At 42.7% G+C, this 19,859-nt stretch overlaps 1 protein-coding gene across 1 annotated transcript; it reads left to right on the plus strand.

Annotated features, from left to right (window-relative positions):
- Positions 1–5,701: 5,701 nt before the first annotated feature.
- Positions 5,702–18,651, plus strand: LRIF1 (ligand dependent nuclear receptor interacting factor 1). The gene is made up of 5 exons (XM_053456585.1): positions 5,702–5,781; positions 6,384–6,542; positions 14,820–16,191; positions 16,604–16,861; positions 17,424–18,651. Exons 2-5 carry the CDS (start codon positions 6,484–6,486, stop codon positions 17,907–17,909), a joined length of 2,175 nt encoding a protein of 724 aa, XP_053312560.1. The 5' UTR covers positions 5,702–5,781; positions 6,384–6,483; the 3' UTR covers positions 17,910–18,651.
- Positions 18,652–19,859: the final 1,208 nt, after the last annotated feature.

The following is a 19,859-nucleotide window of genomic DNA, read 5'->3' on the forward strand; positions in this document are numbered from 1 at the left end:
GTTTTACCTTTTGTACCCTTTGGGACCGAGGCTGTTTTAACACTTTTGCGGAGCTCGTGTTTAGATGTAATTTTCTCCTCACTCATTTAGTGAACCCACACAAGTTATATGTTGCTTTTTTTCAAGAAAAGAAGGGCTTTCTTCAGATATCATTTTTATCATATTATCTAATTTCCCATTACAAAAATAATAAAATATGATGAAAAATTAAAAAAAAAAAAAGATTCAGACTTTTGCTCGAAAAATCTTTTACTTATCCAAAAAAGCTAATATAAAAACCTGCTAAATAGATTCTACTATTTGTCCTGAGTTTAGAAATACCCAATGTTTTTTGCTTTTTTTCTGCAAGTTATTGGGCAATAAGTATAAGAAGTGTTTTGCTATTTTAAAACCATTTTTTTTTCCAAAGCTGGTCATTCTGCCCCATGTGCTATTTCAGGTATCTTTGAAGCCGGCCAATGCAATTTACCCCATCAAACCATATATTTTTGAAAACTAGACACCTCAAGGTATTTCAAATGCTGGTATTTTAACCCTTTCCATGCACTAATTCTACTACCATCCTTTGTCAAACTTTGTGGTAGTAATTTATTTTGTGTTTTTTTATCACTAAAACTGCGCTTCAGGTATGGATATACAGCTCCTGGTATATGTCACTATCAAACACCCCCCCGCCCTCTGGTTCCTCTGATACATAATCATTTTTAAATGTTACCATTTTTTTTAAAGCTTTCTTTTCCATATTTTTTTTTGTTTGTTTTAAATATTTTACTAATCACATAGTGATTAGAAAGCTGGGCTCCATTGTCTTGCATGGTTGAATGCAGTACCTGTATTCAACCAGCAAGTGGAGCCAGAGTTATCTAGAGGGTCTGTAGACCCTCTGCCGAACTTTTCCAACTTTGTTATTTTTACAGGACGGCCGCCATCTTGCGGTCATAGGGCGTCCTGGGGTGAGTGTTCGGTGTCGCTAAATGCCTCGTGATCGAAGCATTTCAGCAACACCATTGAAGTTTAGGAGGTGATCGCCTCCTAAACTTTTAAAGCGGGCGTCCGCCCACAGGGAGGGGCCAGGCATGGCCCATGATGCCAATCTTGGTGTTGCTGAATGCCTTGACATCGCGACATTACAGCAACACTGTTTAAGCGAAGAAAGTGATCTTAGATCACTTTCTAAGCTTTTTTAATTAAATGACGTGTCAGGCACGTCATAGGTCGATAAGTGACCATTCATCCATGAGTTACCGTATTTTCAGGCATATAAGATGACTTTTTAGCCCATGAAAATCTTCTCAAAAGTCGGGGGTCGTCTTATACACCGGGTACTGAAACTTACCGAGCCGGACTGTAGAATCACGATTCCCCACTAAGCCCCTAAAACTGTAGCATATCTCTAGGGGAGGGGCGAGCGGAGAAGCCTCCTCCCCTGGGACGGTCTTCAGGGCCACGCCGAGGTAGGTGCAAGATCGTGATGTCCCCAACTAGCCCTGATCAGTGGGCGCCCGATGAGCAGGGCTGGTTGGGGAGATCACGACCTCCTTCTAACTAGCCCAACATTAGGGAGCTCGAGGTCTGGCACTTCAGACCTCGGCTTCCGTGCTCCCTAATCACTACGCGCCGGGTATTGATGCCGAGCGCGGGGATGACGTCATATCCCGGCGCTCTGCATCAATTGCCGGCGCGTAGTGATGAGGGAGCAGTAAAGCAGAGGTCTGAAATGACAGACCTCACGCTCCCACAACTGGATGGAAGATAGAAGATGAGAAAGGTAAGAGATGGGGAGAAAGGGGTGTAAGTGTAGTGTGTGTGTATGGTCAGGTGTGTGTAAGAGCAGTGTAGGTATTTGTGTGTTTGTAAGCTGGTGTGTAAAGGCAGGGGTGTGTGGTGAGGGCAGTGTATAAATGTGTATGTATGGACAGGTGTATGTTAGTATGTGTAGATATATATATATATGTGTGTGTGTGTGTGTGTAAGGGCAGTGTATGTATGTATGTATATGTCTGTTTATGGGCGGTGTATGTGTATGGACAGGTGTGTGTAAGGGCAGGTGTGTGTACGCTGGTGTGTACGTGTATATGTGTGTAAAGGACGGGGTGTGTGAGGGCAGTGTATGTCTATACATGTGTGTGTGGACAGGCATATGTTAGGGAGAGCTGACCCACCCAATCCAAGCAGGCTTTGTATACAACAACCAGCCAATCACCAGTAAGGTACATCGCTTGGCGTGATTGGCTGGTTGTTATATACTGGGTAGAGGGGTAGTCTTATACGCCGGAAAATAAGGTAATTAATTCCCTGATGGCTCCAAAGATGGTTCCGTAAACATGGTTAGAAGTTATTCAAAGACTATAAGACTAGTAATGAGATAACCTAACTCTAGCTTCCTAAACTAAAGACCATTTGAAAAGCTAGATGGCATTTTTCATTATTATGTGTAAATTGTTTAACACTGTATAATGGATCTATTCAATCATGTCTAAAGGGCAGGCTGACAAGTAAAAGGCTACAACAATCGAGTAGGACAATATCCTCAAACTATACTCAACTCAACTTCGGAGCGACAAAGCTGAATAATGTTAGGAATTCGCTACCGTCAAGTTGCTCGTCAGTTGTAAAGGCACATTGATCGTTTGAAATGCAAGTTTAAATCTTCTACAAAAAAAGAAATACCTTATTTGCTCGATTTTAAGACCCCCAATGTTTTTTATGTTAATTTTGAAAAAAAGAAAAAGCCTGAATATAAGACTATCCTATAGGAAAAAAGTTTTACTAGTAAATATTAATTCATGTAAACATTTTTTTTCATATTTAATAAAAGCTATGATTGAGAAAAATGCATTTCTTCTTTTTATTTCCTTCTATTTGCCAACCTGCCCCCCAGTTATGAACATTTGCCCCAGGCTTGCTATTCTGCCCCCAGGTATGCCTTTTACACCCCCCTATATGCCACTCTGCCCACCAGATATGCCTTATACCTCCCTATATGCCACTCTGCCCCCCAGATATGCTTTATACCCCCTATATGCTACACTGCCCCCTGTTATGCCTTATTTGCCTCTATATACCACTCTGCCTTCCTGATATGCCACTCTGCCTTCCTGATATGCCTTATACCTCTCTATATGCCACTCTGCCCCCCTGGTATGCCACTCTACAGCTCAGATATGCAACTCCCCCCCAATATGCCACTCTGCTGCTCAGATATGTCACTCCCCCCCGATATGCCACTCTGCCCCCCAGTTATGCCTTATACCCTCTACATGCCACTCTGCCCCCCAGATATTCTGTATACCCCCTATTTGCTACTGTGCACCGTCAGACTTACCAATGCATCCCCAGACTCCCCCGCCCCATGCTCCAAACTCCCTGGTGTCTAGTGGGAGCAGTCGGTGCACATCTGTGCGATGCTCGTAGACAGCTGCTGCTGCTTCTCGGCAGTTCCGCTGGGGCTTCAATGAAGGAGCATTGGAATTTCATGTCACGCCGGCGCTCTGTCATTGAAGCCCCAGCGGAAATGCCAGGCAGCGGCAGAGGTTGTCTACCTGCATCATACAGACGTTCACCGGCTGCCAGAGAGGAGGATCCAGGTCCCCTGCAGCGCTGCGGGGGATCTGGATCTTAGTCTTATAGTCAGACCTTTTTTTAAGGTCAGATTATAACATATATTATATATATATGATTATAATATGTCTTATATTCAAGCAAATATGGTATTACATCTAAAAAAGCAATAAACTAAAAAATTGGCTCCCTAAGATGGAAAGAGACAAGCCTTCTCTACCCCCCATGGGTACTAATTCACTAACGTGACCACCTATACTCCGACATACCATGCCTAGTGAGACGACGGTGGATGTTGGACATAGGGTTAAAAACATTTTTTTTTTTTTCCACCCGTTCAGGCATCGGATAGTAGTGGAGAGCCATCTCAATGGACAGTATGAAGTTTCCAGTAAGGTGCACCCATCGCCTTTAGATGTCAGTCACAAACCAGATCCCACCCTCGTACCATTTTGTGAGCACGCAATTTGTTAGAGGCTGAGGATAGGAAGAACATAATAAATGTATACCATAAGCGCTAGATAGAGGTGGTATGTCTTCTAGATACGGATGTGGTATTTGGTAGTAATTGGTAGATTTATTTGCATACCAGCAAGGTCAGTGTAATTTTCACTGCCCAACTTCTTGAAACCTAAAGGGCACATAAGATAAACATTGCCCCCTACCGAGGGTAGATGGGTTATGTAGTTTTTATTCTTAATTTATTTTTTAATGCATGTTAATCGACTCCATTCCAAAGTATAGGGGATGGAAGTGGAATGGACTGGCATGTTTAAGGCACCTTTTCTCTCCAATTAATTGGGTTTTCACCCCACATGCCATTGGCAAGTGGTCAAGGTGAGGCATGGATGGGCTCAGGGTGTTTTAATATGCCCTCCAACCCAATGGAAAAAGACAAGCTCTATACACCCAAGGGTAAATTATTAGCACAAATAGAGTGGGAAAAGAGAGCAGTCCATGGCCACTCCTTGGTTAATAAGGGTTCATGGAGACCCCATTTTTTATTTTTTTAAGGGGATTTAGTGATTTGCTGTCAAAATTGTTCACAAGTGTGACAACAAGTTGTTTAAGTCAATATAAAGTCAACTTTTTAATGGACTGACCCTGCTGAACCACATCAGCTTATTTTTACCCTGTGGAATAAGAGCATATTACATACGTTGTTTATTGTCTTTTACTTAGAGCACTTGTGGACAAAGAGTAGAAATACAGCATTGGGAGAAACTCTCATTCTACCAGTAAGCGTGATCACCTTAGAATTATTTTTGGTTGTGAACATCAGTGTTATGTACACAGAAGTCTTAACCATCAAGACTATAAAAGTGAACAAATGTAGATAGTACTGATAACACAACGATCTGAAAATCCCAGCACATTATTGTCATCTTAAATACATCGCACTTTTTGATAAATTTTGATAAAATTACTTATTTTGTCTCTTGTTTGCAACACTAAAGTCTATGTTAATGTGCTTTATGATTAAATATATATATATATATATATATATATATATATATATATCCTATCATATAACACACACATACATATATATATATATATATATGTGTGTGTGTGTGTGTTTTATAAATACATCAGGAAGCAGTCATCTTAACTTCCTGTTCTGATGACCTTCATGATTTTTCCTCCCCTTTGGTGTCTTTTGTATTGTTAAGCTCTTGATGAGCATTGATTGTTTCAGGTTACCATAACAAGGGAGAGAAAATAGAAGAAACGTTCATCTGGGACAGGAAATTAATAACATATAACCCCTTCATTTTTTACTGATATCAGTGGTTATTATTAATAGTATTATTACTAATTACATATATGTGTGCATATTAATAAATAATAAATTGACGCGTAATCATAGTTAATGACAATAAACTAATGCATACAGTTATAATTTGATATATAAATACTTGAGATTATATAGGTTTGCTATTTCCTCACTAAACTTCCAAAGAAAACACCAGAAACCGGAAATAGGGCTTCTTCACATCCCCCGGAAATAGCCGCCTCCGGAAACATAGAGAAGTTCCCGTGGCCTAATTGGTCTTGTCGTACTCACAGCTCGGACATCAACCAATGGCGTGAAGGCGCGTGAGCGGCCGATATGAAGCTTCCGGTAAGGTGCGCGCGCCGGCAAAAGGCGTCACTCACAGAACTTTCTCTCGTGCCGCCATTTTATGCGTGCTAGGAAAGCGAGCCGTTTCCGCGTCGGTTAGTATACGTTGCAGCCGCGCTTTTTTTTTTTCGCTCCGGTGTTTATGAGGAGACTCTCTCAGTGTCGGTTTATTCCGGGAGGAAACCAACGTTAGTTGGGGAGGGTTAAAAGGGACGCAGTATCCTATGAGTCGGCCGAGAGCACCGTTTTAGAACCCGGACATAGACCTCAGTTTATCGCAAGTGGTAATGACCCCGGCTTTATCAGAGCTTCTGCAGACTGCCTGGGCTTGTATGCTTAGTACGGTCTGAGGATACGTGTGGTAGCGGCCGTATCCTCCGTTTGTTGCTTAAAGGGAATGAGGTATACGGCTGCCCTCTAGTGGCGGATGGGAAATCTGGCACGGATTGTTAGGCTGCCATACGGTGAAACGGGGAAAGTGTGCCACACGCCTGACGCCTAGTGGTCACTAGTGGCAGTGCAGGTGCAACACAGAAAGCCCTCTTGGAGTGTGGTATAGATTGTGTCCGGTAGTCTACCGTGAATTATCGGTGTAGTTAAGATACGCCTTCTAATGGTGGCTATGCATACTGATATTTGGGAAAATAAGTTAAGAATCTGGTATTAAAAAACACATTCGGTGCCCTGCTTCCAGCAGTTTGATTAAAGATCTCAAGCCAAATTGGAATACCCACCTGTGCTCCATAGAAGTATTGCTGTGCTTTACGTTGGGGACTTTGATCTAATTTGGGACATCCATGTCTAGCTTCCGGGAACTCTTAATGAAAACCACAGAGACGGTGCCATCCAGTCAATGGTAAGTACCAACTGCCAGTCAGGGCTCCTGAATTATATACTATCAGTGCATATAATGGTCTTAAAAGGCATTCCTTCAAAGCTCTTGTGGGATTAATTCTTTTACTGGCCATGTCTATTGCTCCTGATAAGGTACCATATTCATAGATCTTTTTTCTAGATACTGTGTATCCAGGGAAGAGTCTTAAAGGTATACTCCTGAACACATACTGTAACGCTATGGATTTTCTTTAAAGCACTTTGGGTTGTTAAAACTTGCAGTATTCCCATCCTACCCCTTCCTATTGGCTGCTTTTGTATGAACTCCTTTTGCTGAAGGCCTAGTTACAAAACGAGGTCTCACTCATCTCCTCCTTTGCCTGTGTCTACTGAAACCAAGAAGCGTTCATATGTAAACGTATTCCTGTGTAAACTTATCTCACTAGCACGTTAGGGTTGTTGAAGCAGCATCCTGTCACTTGTATGTTAGCAAGACATCAGTGCTCAGATGTTATACATGTGATTGGCTGCTACCACCCTCAATTTTGATTTGAGTGGGAATTCTACTAACCATGTGCCAAAAGCGTGCCGAGGCACCGTGTGGGGGAGGGGTGTAGCGTTAAACGAGAAGTCTCATTGCATAGCTAAGAACTAAAGGATGCATGCAGTAATATGCTCAGGAGCCCACTCAATGTATCCCTTTAACATCAAAGATTAACATTTAAAGTTTAATCTATAGAAAAAATTAAAAACTGGTTCCTAAATTTAGGATATAAGTGAAAATATAGAATTTGGGCCAAAGCGTGCAATCCTCTTTAACCATTTATCTTCATATCTTTAAAGTCCAGCAGCATTTTCTTTCTTTGTAAAATTCAAAACTGCTTATTATTATACTTATAAAGCGCCGACAGAGCTTATAAAGTTTACTCTGCCATTGAGTTGTATCAAATGTGTTATCTAATCTAAGCCTTTGTTTAGCTTGGGCCTTATAGATTGCAGCGGGGATAAACTTTCTTTTTGTCTCCCTTTTTTTGTCAATGTGGTATTTTTTAAGTGTATGAATAGAGGTTCCATGTAGATCATTGTTTTTTTTTCTACATATGTTACTGACATGCTGTGTCTTAAAATAATGGTAAGCCTACTTGAGTATAATAGCATTCAGTTGTCATATTCTTTTTTTATATAACAGCGCTATGATTAAATTAATAATGCATTAAAGAATGTGTTTTATTTTTGATTATTATATTTGATCTAAATGATGGCCCCCATGCATGTCCTGTGGTATGAGGGAATACCTGCACCAGTAACCAGTGTGCGCAAACCTGCACAACTCTACTGAAGACATTCTTGTTCCGGACGCTATGTAGGGTGAATATTTTCTCCTTGAGCATAAAACCCAGTGCTGTAAATGAAAGCATCATCAAAAACTTGTTTTGCTTTTTGTTTGTATTTTCTTTTTTGGTGATCAGCAATAAAGCCGTGCCAACTTATTACTCTGTCATTAGCAATGGAGAATAAAGCCAAAAAAGGGTGCTGTTTCTCAATCTTAATATATATTTAAAAATGACTTTTAATATTAACAAATATAAAAATTTCAACTTCCTCTTTGGGGCTCCACCCCTTCCTCTTTGGGGCTCCACCCCCAGTGCCTCAGCATGCTTTTGGCACATGGTTAAAAGAATTCCCACTCTAATCAACATTGAGGGTAGTAGCAGCCAATCACACGTATGACATCTGAGCGCTGATGTCTTGCTGATGTCTTGCTAACATACATGTGACAGGATGCTGCCCTAACCCTAAGAGGGGTTAAGTTTACACAGGAATATGTTTACATATTAATGCTTCCTGGTTTCAGCGCCATATGAACAACAAACCATAGACTTTTTCATTCTATCACCTTAACCTGCCCTTCTGATCTGTTCCATTTTTGTAGGAAAGCAGAAGTGTTGTATTGTGCATAATGTATTGTCATAATTGGACAGTTTCAGTTGGGTTTTATTACTTACTGTGTAGTTATTTTGAAGTGTATCAGATTTTTTGAGCTTTGTTTATTGCTAGGATCAGTTGTGTGTTTATGGAAATTACTACAGTAGTTCTATGTGCAATGTACATCCCATACACTTAGGTTCATCAATAGCTTAACAAGTGTAATTATGCCAAGTTGCCATAAGATTCCGGGGTGGATATATTTTTTTTTCTTTAAAATAAAATCCTTGGTTTTGCAGTTCTTCACCTGTATGTCTTGTGTTGAGAGACACTTGTTTGCTCTTAACAACCATTTGTAAACAAGGGAGTAACTGGCAGATAAGGAGAGAGAGAGAGAGATGTTGTTTCAACTGATTGAGTGGACTATACATTGTGAAGATCTTGGGTGCCTGTATAATTTGATTTCTGTAACTAAAACAGGCAATCTTTCCAAAGTTCCAGGAAGGGAAAGTAAATAAACGGGATAAAAGTAGAAAGCTTACAATATGGTTGTGCTTGCAATCATTTATTTTTCCTTGCCATCCCAGGTGACACTACGGATTCACTCCTCCTCCTTAACTCAGGGCTCGACAAATCCCAGGCGCCAGGTCGCCATGGCGAAGGAATTTTGTCCTGGCGCCTAGGTTTTGTCAGCCTCTTACATCCAGAAAAAATTGTGGATGTAAGAGGCTGAGCTACCACACGGGGACGCTGCTGTCTGCCATCTGCCCAGGAGTCTGGGCAGACAGCACAGCCACTCAGAGCCCGCCCCCGAGCCTGAGATCACTCCCACGGAGTGATTCTGTAGGCTGAAAACGCGGTTGCTGCAAAACCACCAATCGTGTTTTCAGCTGCCACAGGCAGCTTCAGGGAAGGGGGTTGTGTGTTGATTGGGTCCCCACACAAGTGTGGGGACCCGACCCAACACCCCCCATCTGCCTGATCGCCCCATGAGAGTGACAGTGCAGCGTTAACCTCTTCAATGCCACAATTGTGTATGACACATTCGTGGCATTGCAGGGGTTAACATTTGTCCCCACAAGCTTGTGGGGACTAAATATCAGTCAATGCTATGCTCCAATGGAACATCAGCATCGAAAGAGTTAAAAAAAAAAACAAAAAACAGAAAAACAGAAAAACAGCACTGACCTGAAAGTCCATGGTGCTTCCAGGTCAAACGCTGTGAGTTTAGTAAGTGGGCTGATGATGATCAGATCACTCCTGACCAACTGTTAGTTTAAAAATATCCTGGCTCCTAACTTTTTTACCTGGTGCCGAGATTCACAACAAATTTGTCAAGCCCTGCCTTAACTGATATAGGGCAGGACTCCAAACATTTAAAAGCCCCTCCCCCTGATATCAGTGTTTTTTCCTGCCCTACATCTGGTAGGGAGGACTCATCTCCCGTTTGTTGTTTTTTTCTTAGGCTCTAGGTTCAGCCGGTTCCCCAGGCTAAGCCCCTTTGGTGGGGGGATGCCTTTGCACCATAGCCAGATGGCTGTTGCCATGCCGCCCAGTGCATTCTTACCTGAGTGGGGGTGTCCTCTCAGCTCCTGCTCCTACTCGCGAAGCTTTATGAAAGCCAAACATGCGCAGTGCACTGGGTGTCATTAAAGCCTTGCAAGATTCCAGGAAGAAGCTTTGGACCACTTGCCTGAACTCAGTTGCTGATTCTGAGGCCGCTGAAGGAAGAGAGTTTTTGGCCTGGCTTAAAGGGGACGTGCAGTCTACCTTCTCTGCCTTTCATCAAGCCGTCCCTGTACCTTCCTACCCCCACCTTACGGCAGTGCAAGATACCTCTCTACTCGGTCATTAGCCACAGTTGTCTGACTCAGAATTTGATTATCCTAAGGTGGCAGAGTTTTCATCTGAAGAAGGGGAGATCCAGGAAGACAGTTTTTATTTTCCCGGTGGAGGAAATTGAGACACTTTCTCTCCTCTGTGAGGTCGGCTATGCATCTAGAAGAGACTGCTACCCAGAAGAGTGACCCCTTCTTTGCCAGTTTCTCCAAGCATTCAGCCCCTTTTCCTCTTCACCCTGTGCTGTCTGAGATTATTAAGCAGGAATGGCATCACCCGGAAAGAAGGGTTAATCTGTCTAAGCGTTTATTCCCCCTTGATGAGGACTTTTGTGCTACTCTACTGGTGGATACCGCGGTTATGAGGGTCTCCAGAAAGATCACACTGCCACTTGAAGATGGCTCACATTTCTCTGACTGGAAAAGAAAGTTGAAGCAGCTGTTAGTGTTTTGAGGCCCCTGCTTCTATTTTCAAGCCAGGAATCACATTTGCCTCCAGATGCATTTAAGATTTGGCTTTCGCAGATTGAAGAGAATTTTGTCACCAAGACTTCTAGAGAGGTTATCCTCAAGAACGTTGCAGCTGTTAAATTGGCTGTGGACTTTCTCTACGATGCTTCGATTGAGACCATCAGACTGACAGCCAGGGCTTCTACGCTGTCTGTTGCGGCTAGACTGGCTTTATGGCTGAAAGCCTGGGCTGCGGATAATGCCTCAAAGAATAGACTGCTTAATATCCATTATAAGGGTAAGACTGATGAAGAGTTGGAGTCCCTTTTAGAGAAGACTATAGGGGATAAGCATTGGATGCCACAGCGGAGACCTGCTTCCAAAAGACCTGCAGTCATTTTGGCCAGTCCACAGGCTATGGTTCCAGATTCTCTTGCTCTTCACAGGATCAAGGCTGACGGGTCAGACTCCCTCATGAGAGGGGTAGAATTGACAGGTTCTCCTTCCCTAAAGTACCCCAGGACCCCAAGTGCTTCACATGACACCACCAGTGGGAGTGAGGCTCTCCATCACTCGAGACCCCTGAGTTATCGGCTTCAGTTTCTTATCAGGCCTACGGAGTGTTTTTTGGTTTGCCGCCTTCCTCATGACCGGGCGAAGCAGGCTTTCCTGTTGTCTACCATTCAGCAGTTTGCAGATCTACAGGCCCTGGTTCCCGTCCCTCGGCTGGAGCAAGGTTGGGGGGTTTATTCTCCGGTCTTCCTGGTCCCCAAAGTGCCAGGGGGGATTCTGTCTGATTTATAGACTTATGCTTCCTGAACAGTCACCTCCAGTATGTCCGGTACAAGATGGAAACCATAAGATCCGCTCTAGACACCTTATGACTTCATGGACGTTCTGATCCATCAGTCTCTTCAGCAGTTTCTGCACATTGCTGTTTCTCGGGGTTAAAGTATCCAGCATTTCCCGTTTCAGGCCCTTCTGTTTGGTCTGTCGGCAGCCCTCAGAGTCTTCACAAAACTCCTGGCTGTAGTGGCGGCCCATTTCAGACTTCAAGGAGTTTCAGTCATTCCTTACCCGGATGACTGGCCTTACCAAAGTGGTCAACACTTTGCAGGAGCTCGGCTGGATTCTAAATTGCGACAATCCAGCACATTCCCTCTCAACAGATGTGTTCCTGGGCCTATGTCTGGATTCCTACCCAGGGAAGGCTTTTCTTCCACCTTCCAAGATTAACCGGATTTGTTTACTGGTCCAGAGGGTTTTGTCTGTGCACAGAAGCTCCATTAGGACGTGCATGTCTCTGCTGGACAAGATGGCCTTCCCAAGGTATGCAGTTCCTTGGGCCCTGGCCCACAGGATTCTTCAGAATTGTATTCATCTACAGGGAAACCTGTTTTCTCTGGACAGGCACGTCCGTCTCCCTCCTCATGTCAGAGCGTCTCTCACCTGGTGGCTCCAAGGGGACACCCTAGCTTCAGGGAGACGTTGGTCCTTATCAGTGAAGGAGCTTCTCACCACCGATGCAAGCATTAGAGGATGGGAAGCCACATATCAAGACAAATTTGTTCAAAGTCTTTGGTTTCCAGCTGTGCAACTCCTTCCTTCAAACTGCCTGGAGTTGCTTGCGGTGAAAAGAGCCCTGCATCATTGGGAACCGCTGCTATTTGGCAAGAACATTCAGCTACACTCTGAAAATCAGGCACTAGTAGCATATATCAACAAGCAAGGAGTTACAAGGAGCCCCCGTCTTCTGCGTATATCTCTCAAGATCTCCTCCTGGGCAGAGGCCCATTTGATTATCCTGTCTGCAGTCCACCGCAAAGGGACATTGAACACTCGGGCGGATTTCCTGAGCAAAACTCCTGTTCTGAACGGCGAGTGGGCTCTGCATCCAGGGGCTTTCAGATTCATTGTCCTGCAGTGGGGATTATGCGAAATCGATCAGATGGCCTCCAGAGACAATACTAAAGTTCTGGCGTTCTTTTCATTTGGCGGGAGATGCCTTCACCCAGACTTGGAATTTCCGTCTCTATTCCAGTAGCTGAGACTCTTCTTCGCGGTAGGAAGAAGGTTACCTCCCTCAGATATAAGATCTGGAAGAAGTTTTGCATTTGGTGGAGTTCCAGAGGAGCTCTTCCTTTTCTCCTGTTCCCCAGGATCTATTCTGCAGTTTTTACAAGAGGGATTTGACCTTGGTTTTCAACCATCTACTATCAAGGTCCAGCCTTCTGCCAAAAGTGCCTTACTGGGATTTGATCTCCTCTGACGACCCGAAGTGAGATGTTGCAGTGGGGATTATGTGAAATCGATCAGATGGCCTCCAGAGACAATACTAAAGTTCTGGCATTCTTTTCCTTTGGCGGGAGATGCCTTCACCCAGACTTGGAATTTCCATCTCGCCTACATTTTTCCTCCCTTTTCTCTGATCTCCAAGGTTCTGCAGAAGATCAAGAACGACCACGCCTATGTTATCCTAATAGCTCTAGACTGGCCGAGACTCGTCTGGTATGCTGACTTGATCGACCTCGGTTCCAGGAGCCCCCCTGGGGTTCCCTGCTTGGAGAGACCTTCATCAGGGCCAGTTTCTACACCCGAATCCAGAGATCCTCCAGCTGACGGCCTGAGGGTGAACATGAGATCCTGAGGGCTCAGGGTTTCTCTATTCCAGAAGTTGAGACTCTTCTTTGCGGTAGAGTTCTGCAGTTGGTGGGGTTCCAGAAGAGCTCTTCCTTTCTCCTGTTCCCCAGGATCTATTCTGGAGTTTTTACAAGAGGGATTTGACCTTGGTCTTCAACCATCTGCTATCAAGGTCCAGCCTTCTGCCAAAAGTGCCTTACTGGGATTCGATCTCCTCTGACAACCGGAAGTGAGATGTCTTTCCAAAGCCATCGTTCGTATGCTTCCTTACCCTGTCACCAAGATGGCTCCCTGGGTCCTTAATCTCGAAGACTCGTTTTGCCACCTTTTGAGCCTCCAGTCTATCTCTGCACTTGTTGTCTCTGAAGACCGCCTTTTTGGTGGCCATTACCTACGCTAGACGTATTGGCGAACTTCAGGCTCTGTCTACGAAAGAACCATTTCTGCGTTTAGTTTTTTTTTTTTCCCCGGATTAGGTTGTGCTCTCTCTGCTTCCAGAGTTTATGCCCAAAGTACAGCCGGCCTTCCACAAAAACCAGGCGATCGTGTTGCCTACCTTTTTTCCCATCTCCCCGATCAGCCGAAGAGGCTACTTGGGGGGGACTCTCCATACCTTTGTCCAACATTACAGACTCGATAAGATGGTGCAGGAAGACTCTTTTCGGCCTTAAGGTCCTTGAGGCTCTTTTTTTTTTTTTTTTTTTTTATTTTTTTTTTATTTTTTTTTATTTTTTTTTTTCCTCTTAATGGTTTCCCCGCTCTTCTTGGGTTTATCTATCCGTAGTGTCACCTGGGATGGCCGGGAAACGGTAAGTTCTACTTACCGAGATCATCTTCTCCCTGCTGATCCCTGGTCACACGTTTGTTCCCTCCCTTTCTTTGAACACTTTTGCATCATATTGTTTCCTGTGTGGTGGTGTTCACAGGGCATATCAGCAGCGGAGGGGCTTTTAAATGTTTGGAGTTCTGCCCTATCTCAGGTACGGAGAAGCAGTCTATCTGTAGTGTCACCGGTGATCGGCAGGGAAAAGAAGCTCTTGGTAATAGAACTTACTGTTTTAGTTATTTCACACTTTGATTTAAATTAAAAACTATGGGCTTTAAAATCTGTTTTAAATTGAATCTACCCAGTGAGCATCTGTTCCAAACCAAAGAGTATCAAAAGAAATTAAGCAAGGTGGTGAACTGTGTGAATAATCGGAAAACCTAAATCAGAATGAACCTTCTTGAAATATCGTACATTTTTAGATTCATCAGGAAAATATTTTTTTCCTTATTCATTCTAATTTCTAACACAACCCCTTTTTTTTTTTCTCGTACGCACTTGCATATGCTCTTATACCTGTTATTAGGCATGCTAATTTGTATATTTGTGGATATTGTCAAGTGAAAATAACCATACTTAACGTTTTTTGTCTTTTTTTTTTTTTTTTTGTATCGTATAGTCTTACAGACTGTTTGTATCGAGTTGTTCCAACCACTGGACCAGAAGGAAAGAATCTTCTGAAATTGGTACCAGTATCAAAACCAGCAAATAACTTGGTTCCCTTGATTCAGCATACTGTCGTATGCAATTCCGCACCATTGAAAGTTCAAACACACGTTCGTTTTTCTCTGTCATCTCCTGTGCAAAGTACTTCGTTACCTTTACCAGTGAAAGTCCCGGTTCTGCAGCAGCCTGGCTTCGGGAACTATGTAATCACAACACAAGGAAGCCTTCCCAGCACTCCAGAAACACCTTCTGCTCTTCAGAGTAGAACTGTCATTCTTGAGAAGTCCCAAGTGAATGGTGCATCTGATTCTCCACCAGGAAATTCACCCTTTGTAAAGATGAATCCAAAATCGCCCCCTCCAGCTGAAAAGTCCCCTTTTATGCTACCGTCAGGACATCATCTTCAGATACCTGCTAATGCCGAAGTAAAAGCTGTTCCAGCCTCTCTGTTGCCTTTTGCAATCCAGCAGAAGATTTTAGCAACAATGCCCTGTGGTGATGCCCCCCAAAACTCTCCTGTTATTTATGTGTCCCCTGTCAACACTGTAAAAACACAAGCCGCCAAGCCAGTGCCACCAATATACCCCAAAACCGAACCTTCGGCTGCTGCATTGGAAGCGATGCCTTCAACCGTGAAGGCTCATAGTAATAATCGACTACCTGATAAAACGGAGTCTCCAAAGGGACCAATGAAGTGGATTGTGCGAGAACAAAAAGAGTCTGCAGCTTGTCTTGTTCCGGTGAAGTCTTCCAATGACACCGCCTCAAAAATCTTAAAAATGCTATCTGGGAAACAAAATGAACCACCGAATCTTGCAGATGTGCTATCAATGTGCAATAATTCTTCCGACTCAAAAGGAATCCACATAAAAGACAATGCCCTGGTTATGTACAACAACAAAATTTATCTCCTGACTAAAAAAGGATCTGGGGTTTTCAATGCGCAAACAAATACGCCCGAGTCGCCAGAAAAAAAACCAACGCTGTCCAAGTCCATGAAAGATATCTCCAATAAAGTGGTTGAGGTGGTTCTCTCAAAAAATAAAGCATCCAAACAGAACAGCGCTTCCCCGATAAACCCCAACGTAGTCAGCTTGGTTCCGCTGAACGCGAAAAACGAAACAACTTTGCATCAGCAGCTGCTGACACCGAAAAATGAGTCTGTATTATTTAGCATTAAGGACGATTTTGTTGCTCAAACGTCCTCTGCCGTTTCAAAGCAGAATAACCAGGAACCCAATGTGCCAAAAGCTGTAGTGAGTTCTATCATTCACTTTCCCGCAAAAGTGCCACAGGAACCAACATCGGTTACGCCAGCTAAACAGGTGGTAATATTGCATGTGTGTATATATGTGTCTTTTGTATGCGTATGTCTGTTTAGCTACATAAATATAGAGTGTTAAGCACTGTCCTTATTTTAAATATGCTCTGAAAGGTTGATTCCCAAAGTGTGCATTCAGACAGGGATTTTATTGCTCTTCTACCTCTAAAAGAACAAAGTGCTAAGGTAATTTAGCAATGAAAAAGTTGCACGAGTTCCGCTTTATACTACAAATGTTACCAGCAATCCCCAAAAAAACAAATGTAAAAATGGAGCTTACCATCAAAGGAAACTGCTACATAAGCCTGCTGGCACTCTTTTCGCAATTTTCTGGAAGCATAGATTTTCTTTTGACAAAATTGTTAATCTTATATTGCGTATTCCTATTTCTAAACTGTAATTTACCTTAATTTCAGATAGAAACAGCCACCGCTGAGGAGATGGATAACGCTCTTTCAGGTTGTAAAACTAGCGACGAAAGTTTAAGGTTGAAGTTTGGTTTAAACAAAGAAGAAAAAGTTGTCTTAAGAAGGCTCCCTGCATCTTGTCCAGATGAGACGTCTAAAGAGACATCTAAATCCAACAACCAGTCTTGTTTTAGTTACAGAACGAGAGCTGCTCTAAACAAGAGTCTTTCTTCTGAAAATAAAACTCCATCAGACACTCATCCAGAGGTTAGTACATTTTTTACTAATATTGTGAATATCACTACTAATGCAGTCTAAGCAAACCTGGACAGATCATGGTTTCTTAATGTGAAAAACATTTTATCTCTTCATTAGGAGGTTGGCCACATGCTAGTGTGGTGCAAAGAGGCTTTTTGTTAGATACTGTTCTACCTAATCTGCTAAATTTAACACTTTAATAACTAAAGGCTGAGTTAAAAGCATTCCTACTGTTGCCAAATGCCTGAACTAGACATTTAGTAAATTATTCACATAAAATATGGCCTCAGTTATGTTTTAAAGGAAATGGCACGTGGCGCAAAAGCAACCTGTGGTTGGTTGCAATAAGAAAGTGGAAAATTGTTCTGATTAAATAAAATTACACATGTTAATTTTTTTAACATGCCATGGAGCTCAATTATACTTTTTTTTCCTCTAAGCAGAATTGGTAAGCAAGTCTACAGTAGCTGATGTGAAGTCCTATAAATGATTGCTAAATTGTATGTATAAATAAGTTAACTGTATTTTTAAAACTGGTACTGTACAGAACTTTTTTTTTTTTTTGTTATAGGAAAAACTTCAAGTCAAACGAAGAATGCCTGTAGACACTCTAAAATATGCAAAAAAGAGCAACCTAGGTAGCTCGGAATTGCTGCAAGACTCTGTTACCTTAAATAGGTCCAGAGGCTTACAGGAATCAGCCAGTTCAACGTCCCTTAACGTCTCTGAAAATCCTGTGGAAAAAGCCTCTTCCCCCACCCGATCTAGTGTTTCCCCACCAAGCACAGTGTATTTTTCTCCATCTAGTGCTGTCAATCACTCGGTAAGCAATCAAGTGGAAGCAAGTTCTACAGCGACAGCATCAAATGACTCCACGGACAATTATTCCAGTATTCCAGTCTTTAATACTCCATCTACAAAGGTTCCTAGAACGAGTTTGTGTCCTTCTCCCGTGGATCTAGATGACACCGTAAGGGATGAGAAGATCCGCCGACTGAAGGACCTTTTAAGAGAACGTGAGGAAGCTCTAGAAGCTATACGGAAGCAGATGACCTAGATTGCTACAAAGTGTTCTAATTTCACTGTGAATTCACCTTTCAGTACTAGCATAAGTGTTGTATTAAATAATGGACTTGATGAACACCTTGCTGTGTCTAGAGGGACTAACTAAGTTATTTCTTTTAATGGTTTTTGCCTTCGAGTAGAAGGTAAAATTCACAAACTGTTAATTGTTGCTAAAGTTTTAATTTTCCCTTTTTTTGTTTGGTCAGTTCAGACAGTATTTAACCAAGGAACTGAGACATTTTCAATTTAGTATGGTTTTATCCTTGTTAGAGTAATTACTATTTTTTCCCCTCTCACTATAAGGGTATATAAAGACTAAAAAAATAAATTTTATTCACTACAATATTTCTGTCTCAAAGAATGCTACTGTTATATTTTGTACAACAGTTTAAATGCCTTTATAAAATGTACTGAGCTTCTCATGCCATATTATGTGCCCCGTGTTGTGTTAATGGGATTACGTTGTACTGAATGGTAAGTTAGTATTAATGAAGCATAATAATCTTATTTGTACTAAACGGTAAAAGAAAAATGTACTGCTCATTCAGTTTTCAATTATGACTTCTAGAAGTTTGTAATGGAAAAATATTTGCAATTACTGATGCCAGTCAAACATGCTTTCACTCACATGAAACATTAATATTTCTCTGTGTACTCCAAAAATAATAAGCAGATCTGTCATTTTATTCTTTCATCTGGTGTTTGAGTCTCAAATACATTTTAAGACACCTTTTTTGGTTTCTGTGGCGTCTTGTGCCGGCTTTTGCGTCATGTGAGTATAAAGCATTGCCAGAAGAATTTTGAATGCGGTAAAATTTGACATGATAAAGCAATTCTTCAAGGAAAGGCTTGGGCATGCAGTATTGCTAGTAATGATGTTTCTAATGCTGCAGTTGTTCATTCAAATTCAGCAGAGTAAGTGGAACAGCAAACTTGAGGCATTGATAAAAATCTATTCTGTATTAAAACATATGCTTAGTACATAAGAGCGTTGGTTCCTGAGTTTGCAGGAAAGGTTCGACTTCACGGCAGGCAAGTTAAACAGATTTATTCTTATGATAGGAGAAAGACAAGTACTTTATTTATCGGCGTATAACACGCACCCCCATTTTTGAACAAAAAAACTGAACGAAAAAAAACTTCATCAGAATCACTGCTATCTGGGAAACCACACACACACAGTAAGACACACTCACACTCAGACACACACAGTAAGACACACTCACACTCAGGCACACACACTAAGACACACACAGTAAGACACACACACACTAAGACATACACACACACTAAGACACACACTAAGACACAGACACAAACAGACTCAGAGACACACACAAACACACTCAGACACACACACCCTAACCCCCCTTCTCAGGATCTCCCCTCTCTCTCCCTAACCCCACCCCGGTCACTTACCTTCAACTCCTGTGTTGGAAGCGTGAGGCGTTTGTCTCGGGTGCCAGCGCTTCACTGCTGAGCGCCGGCACCCGAGACAAACGCCTCACGCTTCCAACACAGGAGTTGAAGCGCTGAGGCAGGCGGCGGCGGCTGAGGCAGGCGGCAGGCGGCGGCGGCCGCCAGCAGAGGAGTCCTGGATTTCTGTCAGTCAGGAGGGCCCGAGAGTTGCCGAGCGGTCGTCTTCAGCAACCGCTCGGCACCCCTTGGGCCCCCCCTGACTGGCAGAACTCCAGGGCCCGGTCGCAGTTGCGACCCCGGTAGTTCCGCCACTGGCTCTAGGATTTATCGGCGTATAACACGCAGGTGGGGTTTCAGCTTCATATTTTAGTTAAAAAAGTGCGTGTTATACGCCGATAAATACGGTATTCTGTTTTGAGTCTTCCTTTATGGAATGTAAGACCAGTTTCTTAAGAATATAGTAGGTCTTCTAAGTGAGATTATTGAAGTCCTTTGTTTCTTATTACCATTTAAAATCTCAAGT

This window comes from Spea bombifrons, chromosome 2 (genome assembly GCF_027358695.1).
Source record: "Spea bombifrons isolate aSpeBom1 chromosome 2, aSpeBom1.2.pri, whole genome shotgun sequence".
Lineage (NCBI taxonomy): Eukaryota > Metazoa > Chordata > Amphibia > Anura > Pelobatidae > Spea > Spea bombifrons.

Bases quoted from the DNA above. Each gene is read 5' to 3' on its own strand.
- LRIF1 (XM_053456585.1), top strand. From the start codon at position 6,484: ATGTCTAGCTTCCGGGAACTCTTAATGAAAACCACAGAGACGGTGCCA. The intron at 6,543-14,819 runs GTAAGTACCAAC...TGTATCGTATAG, and splicing joins ACGGTGCCATCCAGTCAATG to TCTTACAGACTGTTTGTATC. The intron at 16,192-16,603 runs GTGGTAATATTG...CCTTAATTTCAG, and splicing joins CGGTTACGCCAGCTAAACAG to ATAGAAACAGCCACCGCTGA.